We start from the raw sequence: 18,563 nt of genomic DNA, 5'->3' as shown, positions 1-18,563 counted from the left end.
ATTTCCTGTCTGTAAAGGTGACCCAATCCTTGAAACGTTGTGGTGAGACCTACATGAGCCATTATGTGTGGAACAAGCCAGCCCAGCCCAGAAATAAAATAGGAAATATTAGTCCTCTCCCTCCTTACCCTCTGACACTCCATGTAGTGACATGTTGCTTCGGCAGAGAAGACATTTGTAAAATAGAGATTTAAGAAAGTAATCGGAAGGGTGGAGGCAGGAGAGAAAATAATGATCTCCTTTATAATATTTCTATCTGCCTTCTTGGGAGGAAAGCACACTCATTGTGCCATAAAAATGGGTGGCGCTCATAAATGGTCCCCTCACATGCTTTGTTAATGCCAATCCCTGCCTTTCTGCCAGCCCTTCATCTGTGTGCCTGCAGGAATGGCATGGCCCTCCTGCTCAGTGAGGGTGTGCCAGGCCGTGCCTGGGACCCTGTGAGCAGCCAGCCCTCTGCCCACTGTCCCTGTGACGGCTGATGGGCAGAGCTCTTCACCCAGGTCCTCATCTGCCTGCCCATCTGGGCCAAGCAGGCCCCTTCGGGACCTCATTACCAAAGACAGATTTCGAAGAGTCCTCTCACCCTTTTGAGAGTCACTAAAGAAGCCAGTTTGTCATCATTTGGCCAAGATGCTAACTGCTATTTCACATCAAGGGAAGAGATTTTTTCAGCTATGAAATTGGCTTTGCAGGGATACCCACAAAACTTTGACTGGGCCCCTGAGATAGCCCTCCAGAAGCAAGGGAGGATAGCCTGGGGGTAGGAGGTGGGGGCACTTCTTGATTCTGACCTCTCACTATTTGGTGGCAGCCTTCCTTTCTTCCTCACTATTTGGTTGGCCTTATGAAGTTAGGGATTACAGTGTCTGTGTGAGGTTTAGAGTCCCCCCCAGGTATAACATAGCTCATTCTCAGCTCTGCGTGTGTTGCAGGGAGGGCAGTGTATCCACCAAGCAGATTGTCTTCCTTCAGAGACCCTGTCTACCTCAGAAAATCAAGAAGAAGGAATCAAAGGTAAGTGACCTTGATGGCTTTCCTCAGGTTTTCTTTGCAGGGTTTCACCTTGGAGTGTATTTGTCTTTAGCAGTTGAGCGGGCAGCCTGCTCCAACTTCCAAGGGCTCTGAGCCCAAGGGCACCTGAGCCCCTTGGCAAACTGAATCAGACCTGAGGCTGCCAAAATGGGACAGGTGAGGGCACTGGCGGACCTTGTCTGCCAGTGTCCTACTGGTGAGGCCAGAAGAGCAGAGAAGAGAGGTTTTTCAGGACAGTCAAGCATGCCAGATATTCCCACTAGGCTAAGAATAGGGTCATGAAGTCAGCTGCAGTCTGTCAGGATGGCGGGAGGCGGGCTTGAGCTCAGGCCCAACGTCTCTGTATCTTCATCTCATTGCAAGCTGGGCAGAGGTCTGGCCTGCCCTTCGGACCCCTCAAACATCAGAAGCGTGGTGATTTGGGCAGACAGACCCCACCGGAGCCCGTTTTTGACAGGCTCTGACCCAGAAGCCCCTGAGTGACAGTGGCTGGTGTGGACAGAGGCCAGCCAGCCTTCGCCTGCGGCCGTGAGTCTTCAGGTTAGACTGCCCTGGGGATCGCCAGGTTCCTTTCCCCTCCCTCACTGGATGTCACATGAACTATCCGGGAAACACAGTCACCCTGAGAGACTGTGGCCATTCTCAGAATATTTCCTGTGTTTCATAAAGTCAAGCCCAAGTCTGTCCTGTGTCAGTTGCTTCTGATGCTTCACACGCCCATGGTTTGCTGCTGGAAGGTGCTTTTCCCATGGGTGTGTCACCAGTTGCTCAGGAAGAGGCAGGTGAGTCGAGGGAACCTGCCAAAGCCCGAGTCAGATGTCACCTGGGGCCATCTCGCCCCACCTTTGATGGCCAAGGCCATGCTCTCCGGCAGTGCCTTCTGGGCCTGCTCCTCTCCTCACATTTGCCACTGTCCCTGGGCTCCCATTCTTGTGCCTCAGGTTCTTTGGACATGGAGCCTGGACAGGAGCACCAGGCAAGGGAACAGATTGGAGCAGCCCCTCACCAGCCAACAAATCCGGGGAGGGGGACTTTCGTGGGAGAAATGCCAAGGAAATGGCGCCTTGAAGCCAGATGGGGTAGATTGCCGCAGACAGTCTCTCTCCAAGCTCTGAGATGCTAATGTGACAGGTGACAGCCGCAGAGAACCAGAAGGCAACTGCCAAACCCAACATTAACCACCAGGAGCAGTCAACCGCCGGCGGGAAGATGGATCAGCCCGACTGCTGTCACAGTCATGGCTTAGCCGTCGGCTCCTGGGGACTGTGTGCATTCACAGAGTCACGTTCAACAACAGCACAGGTCAGGGCTCCCCAGACACCAGAAGAAACCCGTTCTCCCTCTGAGAGAGGGAGGTGGTGCTGCCTTTTCTTGCCAGCTGTCCTGGTTGTGGTGCCGTCGGGTCCCAGAGCAGAGACACGTGTTTTGATTTTGGTGAAGGCCAGACATCTCTCACAGGGGGATGAGCCAGTGGAAACTTGAGCAGCAGCGAGATTTTCAAGGTAGTGTTTTTAGGCTGCTCTAAGAGGATAGAATGAGTTTGTTCTGGAAACATCCTGAGAGGATAGGAGTCATTTATTTTCTGGTCAGTAGACACTTCTAACCCCAATCAACTATACAGATATGGATGGGTTAGCTGCTTTCTCTGTTAAAGTACTTATTTATTTCCTACTCACTGCAAGGATTGGCCGGTGCCGAGCACTTGTTCTCTGTGTGACCTGGAGAGGTTCCCTCCCTGGTGGAGTCCCAGAGAGGGGACTTTACATCGGATGTCTTGTTTTCATCTCCCCACCGCTGTCTTCTGCTCCTCAGCTGACTCAGGTCGGCGTTCTGCTCCCATGAGGTCTGTCTATCCCTGTGACTGTGGCAAAAACCCCACCTACTCCTCACGGTTCCTGAGCACCTGGCAGCAATTAAACTGTCAGCTGCCTCTACCTCCTGAAGCACCTTTTCCTCTTGGCTCTGTCCCACCATACTCTCATGGTTTTCCACCAGGTTCCTCAGGGTTCAGACCAGCCCGATTCTCCTCTCACTCTCTAACCTCTTCCTTAGAAAATCTCATTCATCCACAGAAGGAGAAATTCTCCTCACTGCCTTTGTGTTGACGACTCTTTATCTGCGTTTTCAGCCCTCCGTGCTCCCTGGAGGCCCCAGCTCTACCTGTCCTGTCACTGCTCAACAATCTCAGAGCAACTCCTGACTTCGTCCCTTCCCCACACCTGGCCCACCTCCCTCTACCAAGAGGAATGGGCCACCACTGACCCAGAGTCACCTGCTCCCTTAGGGACCATCCTTGTCTCTCCACATCTCCTTCCCTTGTATTCAGTCAATCCTTAAGACATGTGTATGTTAGGTCATGGAAAATCTGGAATCTTCCACTTCTCTTCACCCTCACTTGCCTCAACTACCCCAGTCTTCTGAGGACAGGTCTCCCTTCCAATATGTTCTCCACTCAAAGACAAAGTGATCTTTGGAAAAAGCAAGTGGAATCATGTCACCCCACTGCTTAACATGGTTCTAAAGCTTTGTATTATTCTTAAGATGAAGATGGAAACCTGTCATACGGTCCACGAGACTCTGTGTGATCGGACCCCCATGTTTGCTTTCCAGCTCTGTTGGCCTCAGGCTCTCAGTGTCCCTTCCTGCCCCAGGGCCTTTACTTTGGCTGTTCCATCTGCCTAGGACACTGTTTCTTTGTATTTACTGAGGATGATGTTCTCTCCTTTCAGGCTCATTTGTGAGACACAGGGAAGAACCCCGCTTCTCTTTTTCAGAGCTCTCTTCTCCTTTCTAATGATTTGTATTCATTAGCTTATCCTCTACTGGTAGAGGTAGTCCATGAGAGCAAAAACGTTTTTCCTGTCATATGCCCAATACCTGGCTTTTAAGTTGGTTCTCAACAAATATTGGTTGAATCAGTGAATGAGTAATCAAAATTCTGAAGCCCAGAACATACATATTCTCTCTAGCATTGAAATTTAAGAAAAGAAATCGCAAGGTTGGCACACCAAGAAAGCAGTCCTCTTAACAAGCAAAGTGGACAAAATTCTCCAATCAAGACTTTTCATCGTCTGAAAGAAACCTTTTTGTGTGTATGTGAGTGTGGCTTGCAGAGCAAATATGAAACTCCTTCAAAGGTAATAGGTGGTTCCTATGACACCGGAGAAATCTTCCTTCTAAACTACTTGAAGTGAAGGCAGATAATGAATCGTGTTCAAAATGTGCGAATTAAATTCATTAGCCCCTGCTGACATGGAACTCTGGACACACTGCTGTAAAATGAAAGATTTGTTTTCTTTCCTCAGTTATTTCTGACATGGATGGCTAGTTGGAATCTTTCTTGCTTTAGGCACCAGTGGCACACCCACGTGCCACAGATACCATGCTTGCGAAGGCCCCCAGCATCGTGCAGTCTAACTTTCAGCTTGTTTGTGGAGTTCAGAGACGCTCCCTGATACTGTTCAAGATATGAAACATGTCCTCCAGGCTGGACTGCCTGCCTTTAAGTATGATTGTTACAGACGCCCTCTCATAGACAACCCGGAAAGCTGTCCCTGTTCCAGGGGCTGCCACATCCCTGCCTCTCCTTTTTTTGCTTTCTGAAATGTCACCTTTTTGAGCCTTGGGATCTGGAGCAATTTTTGTTGTCTGTTAGAGACTGTGATTGTCCCCAGCTTCAAGGAGAAAGAGAAGCCTGTGTGTGAGGGAGCTGGTGTCGAGAAGGAAGGGAGGCAGACGAGGAGGCCCTTCCGTGCACGGCGGGGCTGGGGGAAGCTTAGGGGCATGTTCTTTTTTCACCCGCTGTTCCTCACACAGCTAACCTCTGCCCAGGTGCTTTCCTTAGCTTGGTGGTCTCAGATTATGGCTCCTGGACCAGCAGGATCAGCCTCATCTGGGAGCTTGTTAGACCTGGAATGGCTCCCCCACTTCCCAGACACACTCAGTCAGAAACTCTAGGAGGAGTGAGTGATCGGTTTGAAGGAGCCTTCCAGGTGATGATGATGTCCTTCCAGTCTGAGAGCCGGTGTCTTAGTTGAACAGTTTGGGGCCCTTCTAGGCTCACCCATGAACCTCCATCCAAATTTTATCATTATTGATTTTTTTTAAATGGGCCTGTCAGGGAGCCTCCAGTGTACATACTTGTTATTAATAAACTGAACCAAAGAATCCTTAATGGCAGTTAAATCTGAACTTCCATTAGCTGACCACTTGGCCACATGAGTCAAGCTCCTGATCTAGAAGATGCATTTGAACATGGTACAGTCTGAAAGCTGAGGCACGTATGCATTGGGCTGAGCCATCAAAAGGTGTGTGGCCTCTCCCTTTGCTTCCTCTCCTCCCTTCTCTCTAGGGCAAGGGACTAAAGCCTTTCATTCACCAAGAATAAGAGGCTAGAAGGGTAGTGTGGAGCCAGAGAGACACCTGTGTTTGAATTCCAGCTCTGCTGTTTTCTAGCTGTGTGACTTTAGGCAAGTTACTTAACCTCTCTGAACCTCTACATGCTCATCTATAAAATGGCTTTAACAATGCCTACTAAAGTATTGCTTTGGGGATTCAGGGAAATGGGAAACCTTATCACAGTGTGCGACACATATAGTAGACACCTTGGTATGTGTTTGTTTTTTCCTAGGCAGGTGTCCTACAGGCAGTCTGCCTTTGCAACTCAGAACATTTAGCTTTTAGATTGTGCAGTCCCTGAGTTTTGGCCACTCCTACTTCCCTGCCTCATGAAAATGTGCCCACACAGGAGAGAAGGAGAGAGGAGGAAAATGGAAGCGTGGAGTCAGACAGCCTCCTGAGTATCTGGCTGCAGCACAGGGACAGCTGTGGGAGGATCAGGGTGCCCAGGTCGCAGGGGGAGTCTGCACAAACCCATCCGACGACACAGAAAACAGTGCAATCCTAGAAGGCATGTGGCTTGGCAGATTTTTCTGTGATGATTCTGCAGGACAGAACACATTGGCTGGAATAGTTCCCTGCCAGCTCAGCACTGACAGTCCCAAGTATTCCTCTGCCCAGCAGTCCAGGCACATTCCTGGAAAAAGTGTCTGGTGTGCCTGCCACAGGCCCTTTCCACAGTCTGTGTCCTCCAGTCATTATATCAGGTGATCAACAAAATGTGGTCTTCTTCAGGAAACTGGGTATGACTGGTCACCCAGAGGAACCCTGGATATTCTGTTGTTTAATTAGCAAGAGCAGCCCCTGAGAGAATGGGTTTGCGTAAGAAAAGAATTGTTGAGGATGGAATCTGGCCCAGGTGAAAGCATCCTCAGTTGTCTAGCACCCAACTGCAGGGGTCACTATTCACATCCACTCCCAGCCTGCAGTGTGCACCACAGCCCTGCTGGCAGAGACAACTGTTTTAGCGATGAGGAGCTCGAGATTCCGAGAGATTAATAACCTGCCCAAGGATGGAGAGCTAACAAGTGGCAGAACTGGGATTTGAATCGGGGTCTCAGCCACCGCACTATAATGCTTTGACATTTTGGGATGTAGGGCCTGGCAGCTAAAGCAATCTCACCACTTCTTTAGCAAAAGTAGAACTGCCTGTAACTTCCCTGCTAGCCCACTGACTCTCGGAGTACTGTATGTAGGCAGCCTTAATGGGCCTTTTTAAAAAAAACATGCAAAACACAGAGACGCTGACTATTTGGGGACATCAATTTTTTTTTTTTAATTAATTTTATTGGGGTGACAATTGTTAGTAAATTTACATAGATTTCAGGTGTACAATTCTGTATTACATCGTCTATAAATCCCATTGCGTGTTCACCACCCAGAGTCAGTTCTCCTTCCATCACCATATATTTGATCCCCTTTACCCTCATCACCCACCCCCCACCCCCTTACCCTCTGGTAACCACTAAATTATTGTCTGTGTCTATGAGTTTTTGTTTCTCATTTGTTTGTCTTGTTCTTTTTGGTTTATATACCACATATCAGTGAAATCATAGGGTTCTCTGCTTTTTCTGTCTGACTTATTTCACTTAGCATTATTCTCTCGAGATCCATCCATGTTGTCACAAATGCTCCTATATCATCTTTCCTTAACGCCGAATAGTATTCCATTGTGTATATGTACCACAACTTCTTTATCCATTCATCTATCGAAGGACATTTTGGTTGTTTCCATGTCTTGGCCACCGTAAACAAAGCTGCAATGAACATTGGCGTACACGTGTCTCTATAGAGAAATGCTTTTATATTTTTGGGGTAGATACCCAGGAGAGCAATTGCTGGGTCGTATGGTAATTCTATTCGTAATTTCTTGAGGAACCTCCACACTGCCTTCCATAGCGGCTGCACCAGTCTGCATTCCCACCAACAGTGTATGAGAGTTCCTTTTTCTCCACAGCCTCTCCAACACTTGTTACTATTTGTTTTGTTGATGAAAGCCATTCTGACTGGGGTGAGGTGATATCTCATTGTGGTTTTCATTTGCATTTCTCTGATGATTAGCGATGTTGAGCATTTTTTCATATGTCTATTTGCCATTTGTATATCCTCTTTGGAGAAATGTCTCTTCAGGTCCTCTGTCCATTTTTCAATTCGGTTGTTTGTTTTTTTGTTGTTGAGTTTCATGAGTTCCTTGTATATTTTGGATATTAGCCCCTTATCAGAGGAACTGTTTGCGAAAATCTTCTCCCATTCAGTTGGTTGCCTCATTATTTTGTCAATAGTTTCTTTTGCTGTGCAGAAGCTTTTCAGTTTCATATAATCCCATTTGTTTATTTTAGTTTTTACTTCCATTGCTTTTGGAGTCAAATTCATAAAATGCTCTTTGAACCCAAGGTCCATAAGTTTAGTACCTATGTTTTCTTCAATGCAGTTTATCGTGTCAGGTCTTATGCTTAAGTCTTTGATCCATTTTGAATTAATTTTGGTACATGGTGACAGATAGCAGTCCAGTTTCATTCTTTTGCACGTAGCTATCCAATTCTGCCAGCACCATTTATTGAAGAGGCGACATCAATTTTTTTTTAAGGCTCTTCCATGTGGGTTGGAATTAAAATGCAACAGCAGCTGCTGCATGTAATAAGGCAGCAGTTATGAACCATGATCACCTGTGCCCGAGAGCCACCGAGGGCTGGTGTCCGAGGCAACAGCCATGGCTCTGAGGTCCAAAGTCGGCGTCATGCATTGGTGGTTATGGAACTGAGATGCTTGCTTGGCAGTCTCAGCCAAAGTGGGCACCCCTGGGGTGGGGGCCTGAGGCACCCCGTTGCCTGTGGAGGGGCTCTCAGGCCATTGTTGGAAACTCATGGCTTAAGTGGAAGAAGCTCAAACCATCCCCAGAGGGGAGTCTGTGAGCTGTAGTGTGAGAGGGAGGGTCTGGGGGAAAACCCATCCCATTGTAGGCGAGCCCATTTGGGGGTTTGGGTGGGAGGGCAGGGTGGAGGAGGACAGGAAAAAAGTTCAATCCTCAGCATATACTTCGCTCCTTTTTCTCTTCTTTGATGAAATATTCAAATTTACCAGTCTTATCCAAAAGGCGTTCAGTGCAAAAATCCCATGACGTGTTCAATCTCAGAACCCTGTGAGTGCTTAGGCAAATGTTTTATTTGGGAAAACAGGTCTCTACCACTGAGAGCTCTGCAAAGATGGCAGATGTTTAAAAATTTACATAGCACATTTTTGGTGTTTCCTAGCAAAGTACTCAATTATTTACAGTGTGGTGAAGCCTTCAGTCATTTTCCACTGATGGTGCAACCGCATTCCTAGGCTCCCCTCTCCAGAGTAGTAAGAGGTCGTCAGAACTGCAGGCTCCCTTTATTTTTCTTTCAATCACAGGCGAGCTAAGATTTAAGTCCATATTTGGCGAAACCAACGTAGTGTGATTGAAATAGAAAGACATGACTGTGGTGGGAACTTAAACTAAACCCCTGTGTGTACCGTGAGTCACTGAGCTGCAGCTGTAGGGCATGCCCAGAATCTAGTCCCATGATTCTCCTCTTCCCAGTAAGAACACTCCCTGCCACTGGGGGTCCTGACTCTGGCCCCCACCTACCTAGCTCGCTGTCTTCTGGGGTTTCTCTCTTGTTCTTTGTGTCTTTCACAACGAAGCCTAGCACGTCCTGGAGAACCTGTGGCTACCATTTTCCCAAGTGAACGCACACCACATGGATCCCTGGCTTCTGACACTGTGGGTCCCCATCCTGAGTGGACTGGCCATCCTGGGGATACTGACCCCCTAGAATGACAGAGGTCAGAGGGTCTTTGGCTCAGGAAAATTGGGGGCACCCCTGATGTTTGGGGAGTAGAAGAAGGCTACAATTCTTGCTGGGTCGTTAGCCCACAGAACACATTCCTCTTTTATAAATACAGTGACCCACAACTCCGAGGTTTCCAAGGTGTTCTCTTTAATTATCACCCTTCAGTGTTTCCATGTCTGCTCAAGCTCATTTGCCTAGATTTATTCCAAGTGCACAGGCCTCTAAACTGTTTTCCTCAGACAGTTCATGTAGTCAACACACTCAGCAGAACTTTGAACGTGGTGCCCTCTTTTCCTTCCTTAATTTCTCTTTTTGGAGATCACCCAGAAGTAATGTGTAGATGTACCCATCCCTCCTCACTAAACCCTCAGCTATGTTTTGGTTCTACATTACGGAACTGGTTTACCCTGAAACACAGTGTAGGCGGCTTGGCTGGGCTCTGTCATCCTTCCAATCATGCATCCCACAAATAGTTTTTGAGTGCCTACTCTGTGCCAGGCACTGTGCCCCAGAGATACAAAAGTAAATAGGACAGATGGCCTCCTTGACCTAATGGAACTCACATCTGGTGTCATTCATGGTAAGAGCAAACGTATCTGGTATATAATGTGCTGGTCACAGGGCTAAGTCCATGACATGGATTATCCCGTCATTGAAACCACATAAATACCCTCTACAGCGGGGCTTGACAAACGACAGCTCGCGGCCAAGTCCAGCCCACACCTGTTTGTTTGTTTGTTTGTTTGTTTGTTTACTTTCACCTGTTTTTATAGATGAAGTATTATTGGAACACAGTCACGCTCATTTGTTTATTATCTATGACTGCTTTTCTGCAACCACAGTAGAGTTAAATGGTTGCAGTACAGACCACATCGCCCACAAAGCCTAAAATATTTATCTGACTTTTATAGAAAAAGTTTAACTGATCTTGCTTTTACAGAAAATCAGATTACCAATTTGATTTTAGAGTTACTGTCCCCATTGCACAGATGAGGACGCTGAGGTTAAGAAATTAGGCTAGTTTGGGGCGGCCGGGTGGCTCAGGTGGTTAGAGCACAAGCTCTGAACCACAGGGTTGCTGGTTCGATTCCCACATGGGCCAGTGAGCTGTGCCCTCCACAACTAGATTGAAGACAATGAGCTGCCACTGAGCTTCTGGAGGGGGGGTTGGATGGCTCAGTTGGTTGGAGTGCGGGCTCTCAACAACAAGGGTGCCAGTTCAATTCCCCCATGGGATGGTGGGCTGCACCCCCTGCAGTTAAGATTGAAAACAGCAACTGGACTTGGAGCTGAGCTGTGCCCTCCACAACTAGATTGAAGGACAACGACTTAGAGCTGGTGGGCCCAAGAGAAACACACTGTTCCCCAATATTCCCCCCCAAAATTAGAAAAAACGAAATTAGGCCAGAGAGCAGTGGAATTTCAACTTTTCCGCTGGCGGTCTTATTCCACAGCTGGGACATGACCTGGTACTTGCCCAACTCTTGCATGACCTGAGTCCTCTCTGCGTCTCTGTTGACATCCCTGTCCCATGGGGAAACGCTTGGCTGCAGATCAGACTCCCTGAGAAGCAAGGTCTGAGATAGTTCTGAAAGGAGGAAGTTACCCTCAGGAACAAACACCTGTGGGGTAAGGAGGGTGCAGGAGGGGGCAGGGGGCGAAGCTGAGCTGTGATGCAGTCTCAGCAGCGTCCTCAGCCGACCCTGCAGGTATCTGGAGCTGGGATGGCCTTTTCGAGTTGTCCCGAGTTGGGACAGGGAGAATGGATCCCATTGGATCAGTCATTGGTCATAGGTGTCCCCAAGAAGGGAGTGTGACCTTCTGTAAGATGGTGGGGCTGTCAACAGAGAGGGGCTCCGCTGAGGGCAGCAGTCCCGGCAGCTGAGGCAGTAATCTGGGCACTCCACATTCTGTGCCCTTCTAACTCAGGTGAGACGGTGCTGGCCCACAGCTAGCTCAGGAGAGAAGCAAGTAACCAGAGACCTGGCATTTAGGAAGGGCAGGCCCCATGTCCCCTCTCCCATCCTGCTTATTCAAATAATAGGATTTGGGGACCTCCCCTTCCAAGCCTTTGGCATGGGGCCAATTGAAAGAGGTACCCCTTCAGCCCCCCACAACACTTTAAAGTACGCTCCATGAAAGGCATTGAGCAGGCTTTCGGGTGGGTGTGATATGTTTGGGCCATGATGTTTGGTGCCGGTAATTCTCTGCCCCATGAATGCTGGGAATTGTGTGTCTTGCTCCAAAAAATGATATGGGTATAAGTGCAAGAAGATGTTCAGGTGAAGCTCTCGTTCACAGAGACTGCATTTATTTATCCCCATCCTCTTCGGTTTTTAGTTTCAGTGGCGATTCTCCCGGGAAGACATGCACAGCAGGCAGATGAGGAAATCCAAAGGTAAACTCAGTGCCAGAGACAAGCGACAAGCAGAAGAAAATGAGAAGAATTTAGAAGAACAGTTTTCTAAAGCTGGAGATGTGGGAAACTGTGTGCTGAGCCGGCAGCAGGAGGTGGGAGCCTCCGAGGAGATGAAGGTCCCCTTCCCGGAGGTCAGGGGAGAACAGCTGTGTCCTGACAGCCGGCTCTGTGTGGAGGGGGCCGCCATGCAGAACGGTCCTGCTGGCCACTGCAGGGCTCCAGCGGGGGGCTGCGAGGGGCAGTCGGGTCCTGGGGAGGATGCCAGGGAGGGAGGTGCTGAGGAAGCGGCTGCAGAGCCCCTGACAGCAGAAGACAACTGAGTCGCGGGCGGTTGGGGCGGAAGCCCTATGAGTTGGCCAACCCGAGGCACTGTGCCGGCAGCCGGGTCGGGGACTGATTTGCCCTGGTGTCCTGTGTTACCCTTTGGTTTGGTTTGACCTCTCCTCGTGAGCTCTCCAGGCCCTGCAAGGGCTGGCTGGCTCGCTGACAGTGTTGGTTTCTGCATATCCATTTGAAACGTGTCGTAATGCTCCAGTGTTAGAATGCAAGAGATCAAGTTATTTCTTCTAGACTCGGGGCTGGAGGCCCAGCCCTGGCTCCGTCACTCCTCAGTGGGAGGGTCTGGACCATCCAGTGCCTGTGTCCACCCCCCAGGGCCTCCAGGGAGCATCCGGGTCACGTCCATGGGCCTTCCTGGCTCCAAACCAAGGCTGTGTGGTGTTCATTCCCACACCCTGCTGGGCCAGTGTCTGTCCCTTGCTGTTTTCTGCAGCTACTTGGTGATTGTAACAATCCCTGGAGCCCTGTCAGCTGCTCTTCTCTCCCTAAACCCCCCAGACCCTGATGCTTTGGCAAAGAAAATCACATTAGAGGAGGCGAGGTGCCCCACCTCCTGGCTTTTCTCAAAGTATTCCCATAGATACTGGAAATCTGGAAATGAAGAGGTAATTCTGTTTGTGCACCTACTCTTGCAGAATGTCCAAGAAAGTATTCTGTGTTAGTATTAATGCCAAAAAAAAGTTTTGAAGGTTTTGTACTCAGCACACCACGTGAACACATGTTCTTTCTGTCATTTCAGGGCAACCCGACTGGTTGGGTGTCCTTGTTATGTGCTATTTTTAATCAGTGTATCATTGGCCCAGTTGTTTCCCATGTATGCTACCACGTGTTTATATCGTCCAGAAAGTATTGTTAAGGCTTTAAGTAGATACAACTGGCAAACCTTGGAGAGAGGATGCCGAGTGTCTTGACCAAAACAACAACCTGTCTCTTCTTTCTTGTTTAGTTACTTAAAGCAATAAATCATCTATGAGTTAGTGCATTGTGAGTATTGAGTATTTACTGTGTCACAGTGAAAAGTCCTAGCTGATGTCCAAAGGACTCGACCTCATATCCCTCATTTACTTTTCGTAAGTTTCTAACTCCTGGCAGCGTGATGCTTTTGGAGAGAATGAAAGCTCCTGTGGGAAACAGCAGCGCCAGCTGAACACACTGTGCTTTTTTGTGATTTGTAGAAAGGAGATAGAACGGGGGATTCAGGTACCACCATGAAAAGGTGCTAGAGACAAACCTTTTGAAAACAAACAAAAAGCCCCACACCAGTGTCTAAGCGTGTTTCCGAGCTTTTAAGTAACCGATCTAATGAGGCAAGTCATTCCCATTTGCAAGTTTGCTAAAATAAGACACATATGTAAAATATTTACTGAACCTTGTACAGACACATTGTACAGTCATTTTCCTCTCGATTTTTGAGCAGGTTTCCCCCACCCAACCCCGAGAGCTTACCTAGAAAGGTTGAAGGCTCTGTTCAAAGAGAACTATTTCTAAATAACATTTTCCACAATTACACTCATTAGGAATATCTACACAGCATTATGATTTAATAAAAATATTACCACTTGGCCCATATCTTAGAGGATCATGGCTTTTTAAAAAAAAATAGGCGAGTGAGCAGCAGGCTGGGACAAAAACAATGCCCATCTTTCATATCTTTGAAAAGCATACGATCCCAGGCGGTATCTTCCAGGTAGATGGCCTTATGCCACTCAGCATTGGGTACATTTTTCAATAATTAAATGACATTTATGTTGGCTGAATTTGTTGTGGGGAAAAAAATTAAAGGTGATTGTAGCTAATTTGAATTCTTCAGGAAGTTGGGCCCTGGAGCCAGGCGAACAAATAATTCCTGAAGGTCTTGTTTTTTTCCTCTACTTCTCCACACCCCTGCTGATATCTGGCAAAATATCAATCTCCCACAGGCAGTTCTCAAATTGGCGACACCTTAGAATCACTAGGGGAGCTTTCAAAACCCCTGATAACCTGGGTCCCACACCCGACACTGGGAGTGGCCTGGGCATCAGGATTTGTAAACACCACCACCACCACCCCCCCCCCCACACACACACACGGATTTTTAAGGTGCAGCCAACGGTGAGACCCACTGACCACAGGGTTGCTGTGAATCAAATCACAGCGTACTCCTTGTGAAATACAATGCTTTTTATAAAAGCTAAATAACCAAATCCCTAAAATGCAGTCCAGCATCCTCTGTGCATTGCAAGGGCACTGCAAATTCCTGAAGAAAATTTCACTTTCCTGTGATTGCTGATCATTGTGGGGCCATCAGGGCCGTCAGGGCCATCGTTGGCACTGACAAGACCCCAGTGACCAGTATAAGCTGCAAAGACTTGCAGTATCTGGCACGAGGAGGCTTGTGTACGTGGCAGGTAGTCTTTGTGGCTGCCGCTGTCACAGCAGGTCTTGAAGAAACAGGGAGTTCTGGGGGAGAAGGGGTGATCAGGTGACTGAAGTGGGGACCTAAGTGGCTGGAATAGGCCCTGCTGCCACCACCAGGCAGCAGGATGGGGCATTCCAGGGAGTCTGAGGCACCAAGGTACCAGGAGGCCAAGGCCAGCCTATGGAGGGAGCAGATGGACTGCCTGCCATGGAGGGTTCTGGTAGTTCTTTGGCCCAGTCATTTGCCTGTGGAAGGAGGTTTTGGGCGGGGGTGGGTGGGGGGAGTCTCCCCTAAGAACAAAAGAGATGTTCCTGTGAAACTGGGACTGAAATCTAAATCGTTCACTAGGAAATGTTTTCATGACCCACTCTTCACCTCCGGAGGTTCAGGAGAGGGTAATGGACGGAGGTTAGCATCATTCCCAGGGCAGCTGTGGGAGACGGAGGCCGAATTCTTACCAGAGCTGCTTAGAGAAAAGCAGGTAGGTGTATTGCTCTCTGGTGCTCGAGGCCACAAGGACAAAGTAGGGAGGTATGGAGAGCCAGCCAACACTTGTGTTAATGAAGTGGGAAGACTGTTCTGTGTTGGCTCATGCAGTGGGAAAGCCCAGCCTGGCTTTGGAGTCCGACAGAGCTGGTTAGAACAGCTCTGACCAGAGCTGGTTAGAACACTGCACAACCTACAGATGTAAGCTCCAGTTCATTCCTTCACACCTGCGAGCACCCAGCTCCTCATTTGTGAAAAGGGGTTAATGACACCCACCTCATTGGATTGTTGTGAGGATTACTAAGGGGTGGTTACGTACTTGGTCTGGGGGAAGTGCTCTGTGGGTAGCAGTTCATCATAATACCAATAGGTAATAAATGGGGCGGAGACTGTCAGTACTCACCCAATACCCATGGGCTCCTGTACCACTCTTGCAGTTTGGGGCTGGTGACTGGGTTCTGGCTCAAGGGACATGAGCAGATGTGACATAAGCCAACTCAGGGCCTGAACGTTAAAAATACCTCATGCAATCCCAGCCCTCTCTTCATCTCCAACATCCTTGGCATAGTTCAAAATGGACTGCGGCACGAGGAATAAGTAAACCTTCGCTGTGCAAAGCCACTGGGATATGGAAGTTTATCTGTTACTGAAGCATAGCGTATCCCATCCTAATAGAAATACTGTAATGTTTATAAAATCTTTGTGAGTGGTTTATAAGTAACAATCTTTCCCTGCCTGTTTTTACATCTCCAAATTGAGCATACGTCACTAGAATTATACATGATGGGACCAGCTTCAAGGGGGGAAAAAACAGCATTAGGAGACATTCTAATTCATTTCTTATGAAGTACATTTTATCAGTACTCTACACATTAATTACGGACTTCTCTAAACCACAAAACATCTTTCAAGAATAGCTCTCAGATGCAACAATGCTTATTAGTAGGAAGACGTTGACCCAAAATTCATCTGTCTTAGAACACAGTTTGGTTGCGCCCATACCCAGTGCAGGGTGTGCTGGCCCTGGTGAACCAATTGCAGGGAGCAGCCAGTCCCAGCTTTGTCCTGCTGGGGCTCACAGCCCTGCACAGGCCAAGCGCAGCAGTAGGGACTAACGACAAAGTCCTGAAAGGGCTGGTGAGAGGGGGGCGGGGAAAGGAGGACTGGGGTGCAGACACGCAGCCCGGAGGCAGCTCAGTGCCGACTCCCCAGCCATTTCAGGGAGCCCTGTCTCCCTCAGCCCTCCCGGAAGTGCTGGGACCTGACTGCGTGAGCAGTACAGGGTGTGCCCCTGGCCATCCGCACTCTGCCCGCTCTGTGACCTGCCAGAACGACTGATGCAGCTTCCCAGGAGAGTCTGGGTTTCCTGTACCTGGCTCCCAGAGTTTGGAACAGGGAAGCATGTGAACTTTAGATTTAAGTCCAAGACCCAAGCCTTTGGCTGGGATTTCTGAAATGGCTGTCCCCAGAGAAGGAAGCAAAGTGATGTTCACCACAGGTTCCTGTTGATAACGATCATTTCTGTGGCCAGACTAAGAAAACTAACTCTGGTCACAGACAGCTGGCTCTCTGAACCTAGCAGCTACTTGCTTCCCCAGCCCTTGCAAGACAGTGTGGTGTGACACTTCCTTTCCCTCCGGCAGAGGTAGCGGCCTGCTTGGAAGACCTGTGCGTTTATGTGGGCATAAGGGATCAGATCACGCACTACACAGACATAGTTTTGAATGCCTACACCATGGTGCTAGGTGCTGGGGAGACAGCAGTGAATGAAGACAGACCCAATCCTGACTCCTCTGGAGCTTACAACAGACACTAAGTAGTTGCCCCAGTTGGTTATAACTGGGTAAGTGCCGTGGAGAAGAGCAGGATGCCGTGAAGGAACAGGGAGATGTAACCTGCTAGGCAAGGCCCTGTGGAGAAGCAGGCGTTAAGCTGAGCCCTGAGACACAAGCACCAGGTGGGGGGCAGCATGCCTAGCGGCTCAGAGTGTGGAGCCTGGAGCCAGACTCCCTGGCTAGACCCTGACTCTGCCACTTACCAGGTGTGGCTTTGGGCAAGTTACTTAAGCCCTCTGTGCCTCAGTTGCCTCATCTGTAAAATGGGGATAAGAGTTGTAAGAATTAAATGAATTAATAGATGCAAGATGCTTAGAGAATGGCTGGCACACAGTTAAGTGCCATGAAAGTGTTGGTAATGAGGAGGAGCAAGAATGAAAGGGAAGGCTCTGAAGAAAGAAGCTTCTCATGTTCCAGTACCTGGAAAAAGTCCAGTAAGGCATTTTTACAGTGTGTGTGTGTGGCAGGGAAGGGGCAGAGTAGCAGGGATGACATTAGAGATGAAAGGGGCCAGATGTGGCAGGGCCATGGTAAGGATTCCAGTCCTCACGGGAGGCTGTTGATCAGTTTTAAACAAGGAAATGACCTAATATTTGTATTTGTAAAAGATCTCTGCCACTAAAAGAGAAAGCTGGTATGGAGGGGGCCCAGAGAGGAAGAGGCACAAGTGAGGAGGCCAGTGAGTGCTTTAGTCCAGGTGAGAGGGCTGGAGGTTTGCGCCTCAGTGGAGAGGGAGAGAAGGGGTCACATGTGGTAGTGATTTAGGAGTGAAAATGGACTGAATTTTACCACTGACTGGAAAGTCACCAGCCATACCAGAAACAGGTGAGTCGTCCTTAGCAAAGGCATGTCCTCGGAGTAATAAATACTCCAATGATATTGCTGTGGCTTGGAACTTCTCTAGAACCAGTCTCATGGATTATCTTTCAGGACTTGAATGACTACTTCAACTTGTTTTAAAAAATCACTAAAACGTAAGTCTTCATACCTTCCTTAAGAACCAAAGTACTATGTCTTTAATTTTTGGAGGGAGCTGAGAAATAGAAGCAGCTGGTGCGGAGATGCCATGGGTAAGGTGTGTGGTTGTACAAAAGAAACTGTCTCAGGTCTGCGGGGCAGAGCCTGAGTTCTGTCCCCAAAATGATTTTTAATGGTGATGCTGACAGTTACAGCCACAGCTCTCAACTATGGGACCATGGCTTGAAAATGGGTTATGGGGATCCATTCACTCCAGAGATGGCTTAAACACACAGATCTCATTTTGGTTAATTCATTGAGGGGACAGAGTCCCAGAGCGCAGTTTCCAGGCTCTCGGTCTCATGTGGAAAGGTGCTGGCTCGCGTAGTAGATGGCCATCAGCTGTGACTAGTTGGCCATCAACCGTTACCGGTTAGCCATTAGCCACTGATATAAGTGCCGTGCTGAGCTGGGGGGGGTTGGTTGGCAGAGAAGCAGACGGCGGATTGCGGATGGGATCGTGTGGATCCTGCTTCCTGTATCTCCAACCCAGCTGCCAGTGAGAATATAGTGGTATGAACTCCCTATCCATGGCTCCATGGGTATTTGTTTTTGGCCTCACCATATCCTGCATCCTCATGCGGGGAGCGGGACCAGAGACCCCACATATACCCCACATGACACTTGTGAAAAAAGAAAAGGTTTTCACCCTATAACTAATGCAGTAAAACTTATACTAATGTATTTAAATGTGTTGCTCACTAGTCATTAAGTTCAGTATGGCTCTGGATTTTTCTGCTGCCTCTAAATAATATAAAGGCTTAATGTTGATAATATATTTCCCTAATCAGGTTGAATGTCAAAATGCTTCCTGTAATGGA

At 48.5% G+C, this 18,563-nt stretch overlaps 1 protein-coding gene across 1 annotated transcript in view; it reads left to right on the top strand.

Annotated features, from left to right (window-relative positions):
- The window catches only part of RFTN1 (raftlin, lipid raft linker 1), a 187,895-nt gene extending 174,902 nt beyond the window's left edge, over positions 1–12,993 (top strand). Inside the window, exons 9-10 of the mRNA XM_081071626.1 lie at positions 936–1,017; positions 11,589–12,993. Of these exons, the coding sequence (XP_080927752.1) occupies positions 936–1,017; positions 11,589–11,987 (481 nt within the window). The 3' untranslated portion in view covers positions 11,988–12,993. The remainder of the gene's footprint in view (positions 1–935; positions 1,018–11,588) is intronic.
- Positions 12,994–18,563: the final 5,570 nt, after the last annotated feature.

The sequence above is a fragment of the Rhinolophus hipposideros genome, assembly GCF_964194185.1.
Source record: "Rhinolophus hipposideros genome assembly, chromosome: 14".
Classification (NCBI taxonomy): Eukaryota; Metazoa; Chordata; class Mammalia; order Chiroptera; family Rhinolophidae; genus Rhinolophus; species Rhinolophus hipposideros.
This window is presented reverse-complemented; position numbering and strand designations above follow the sequence as displayed.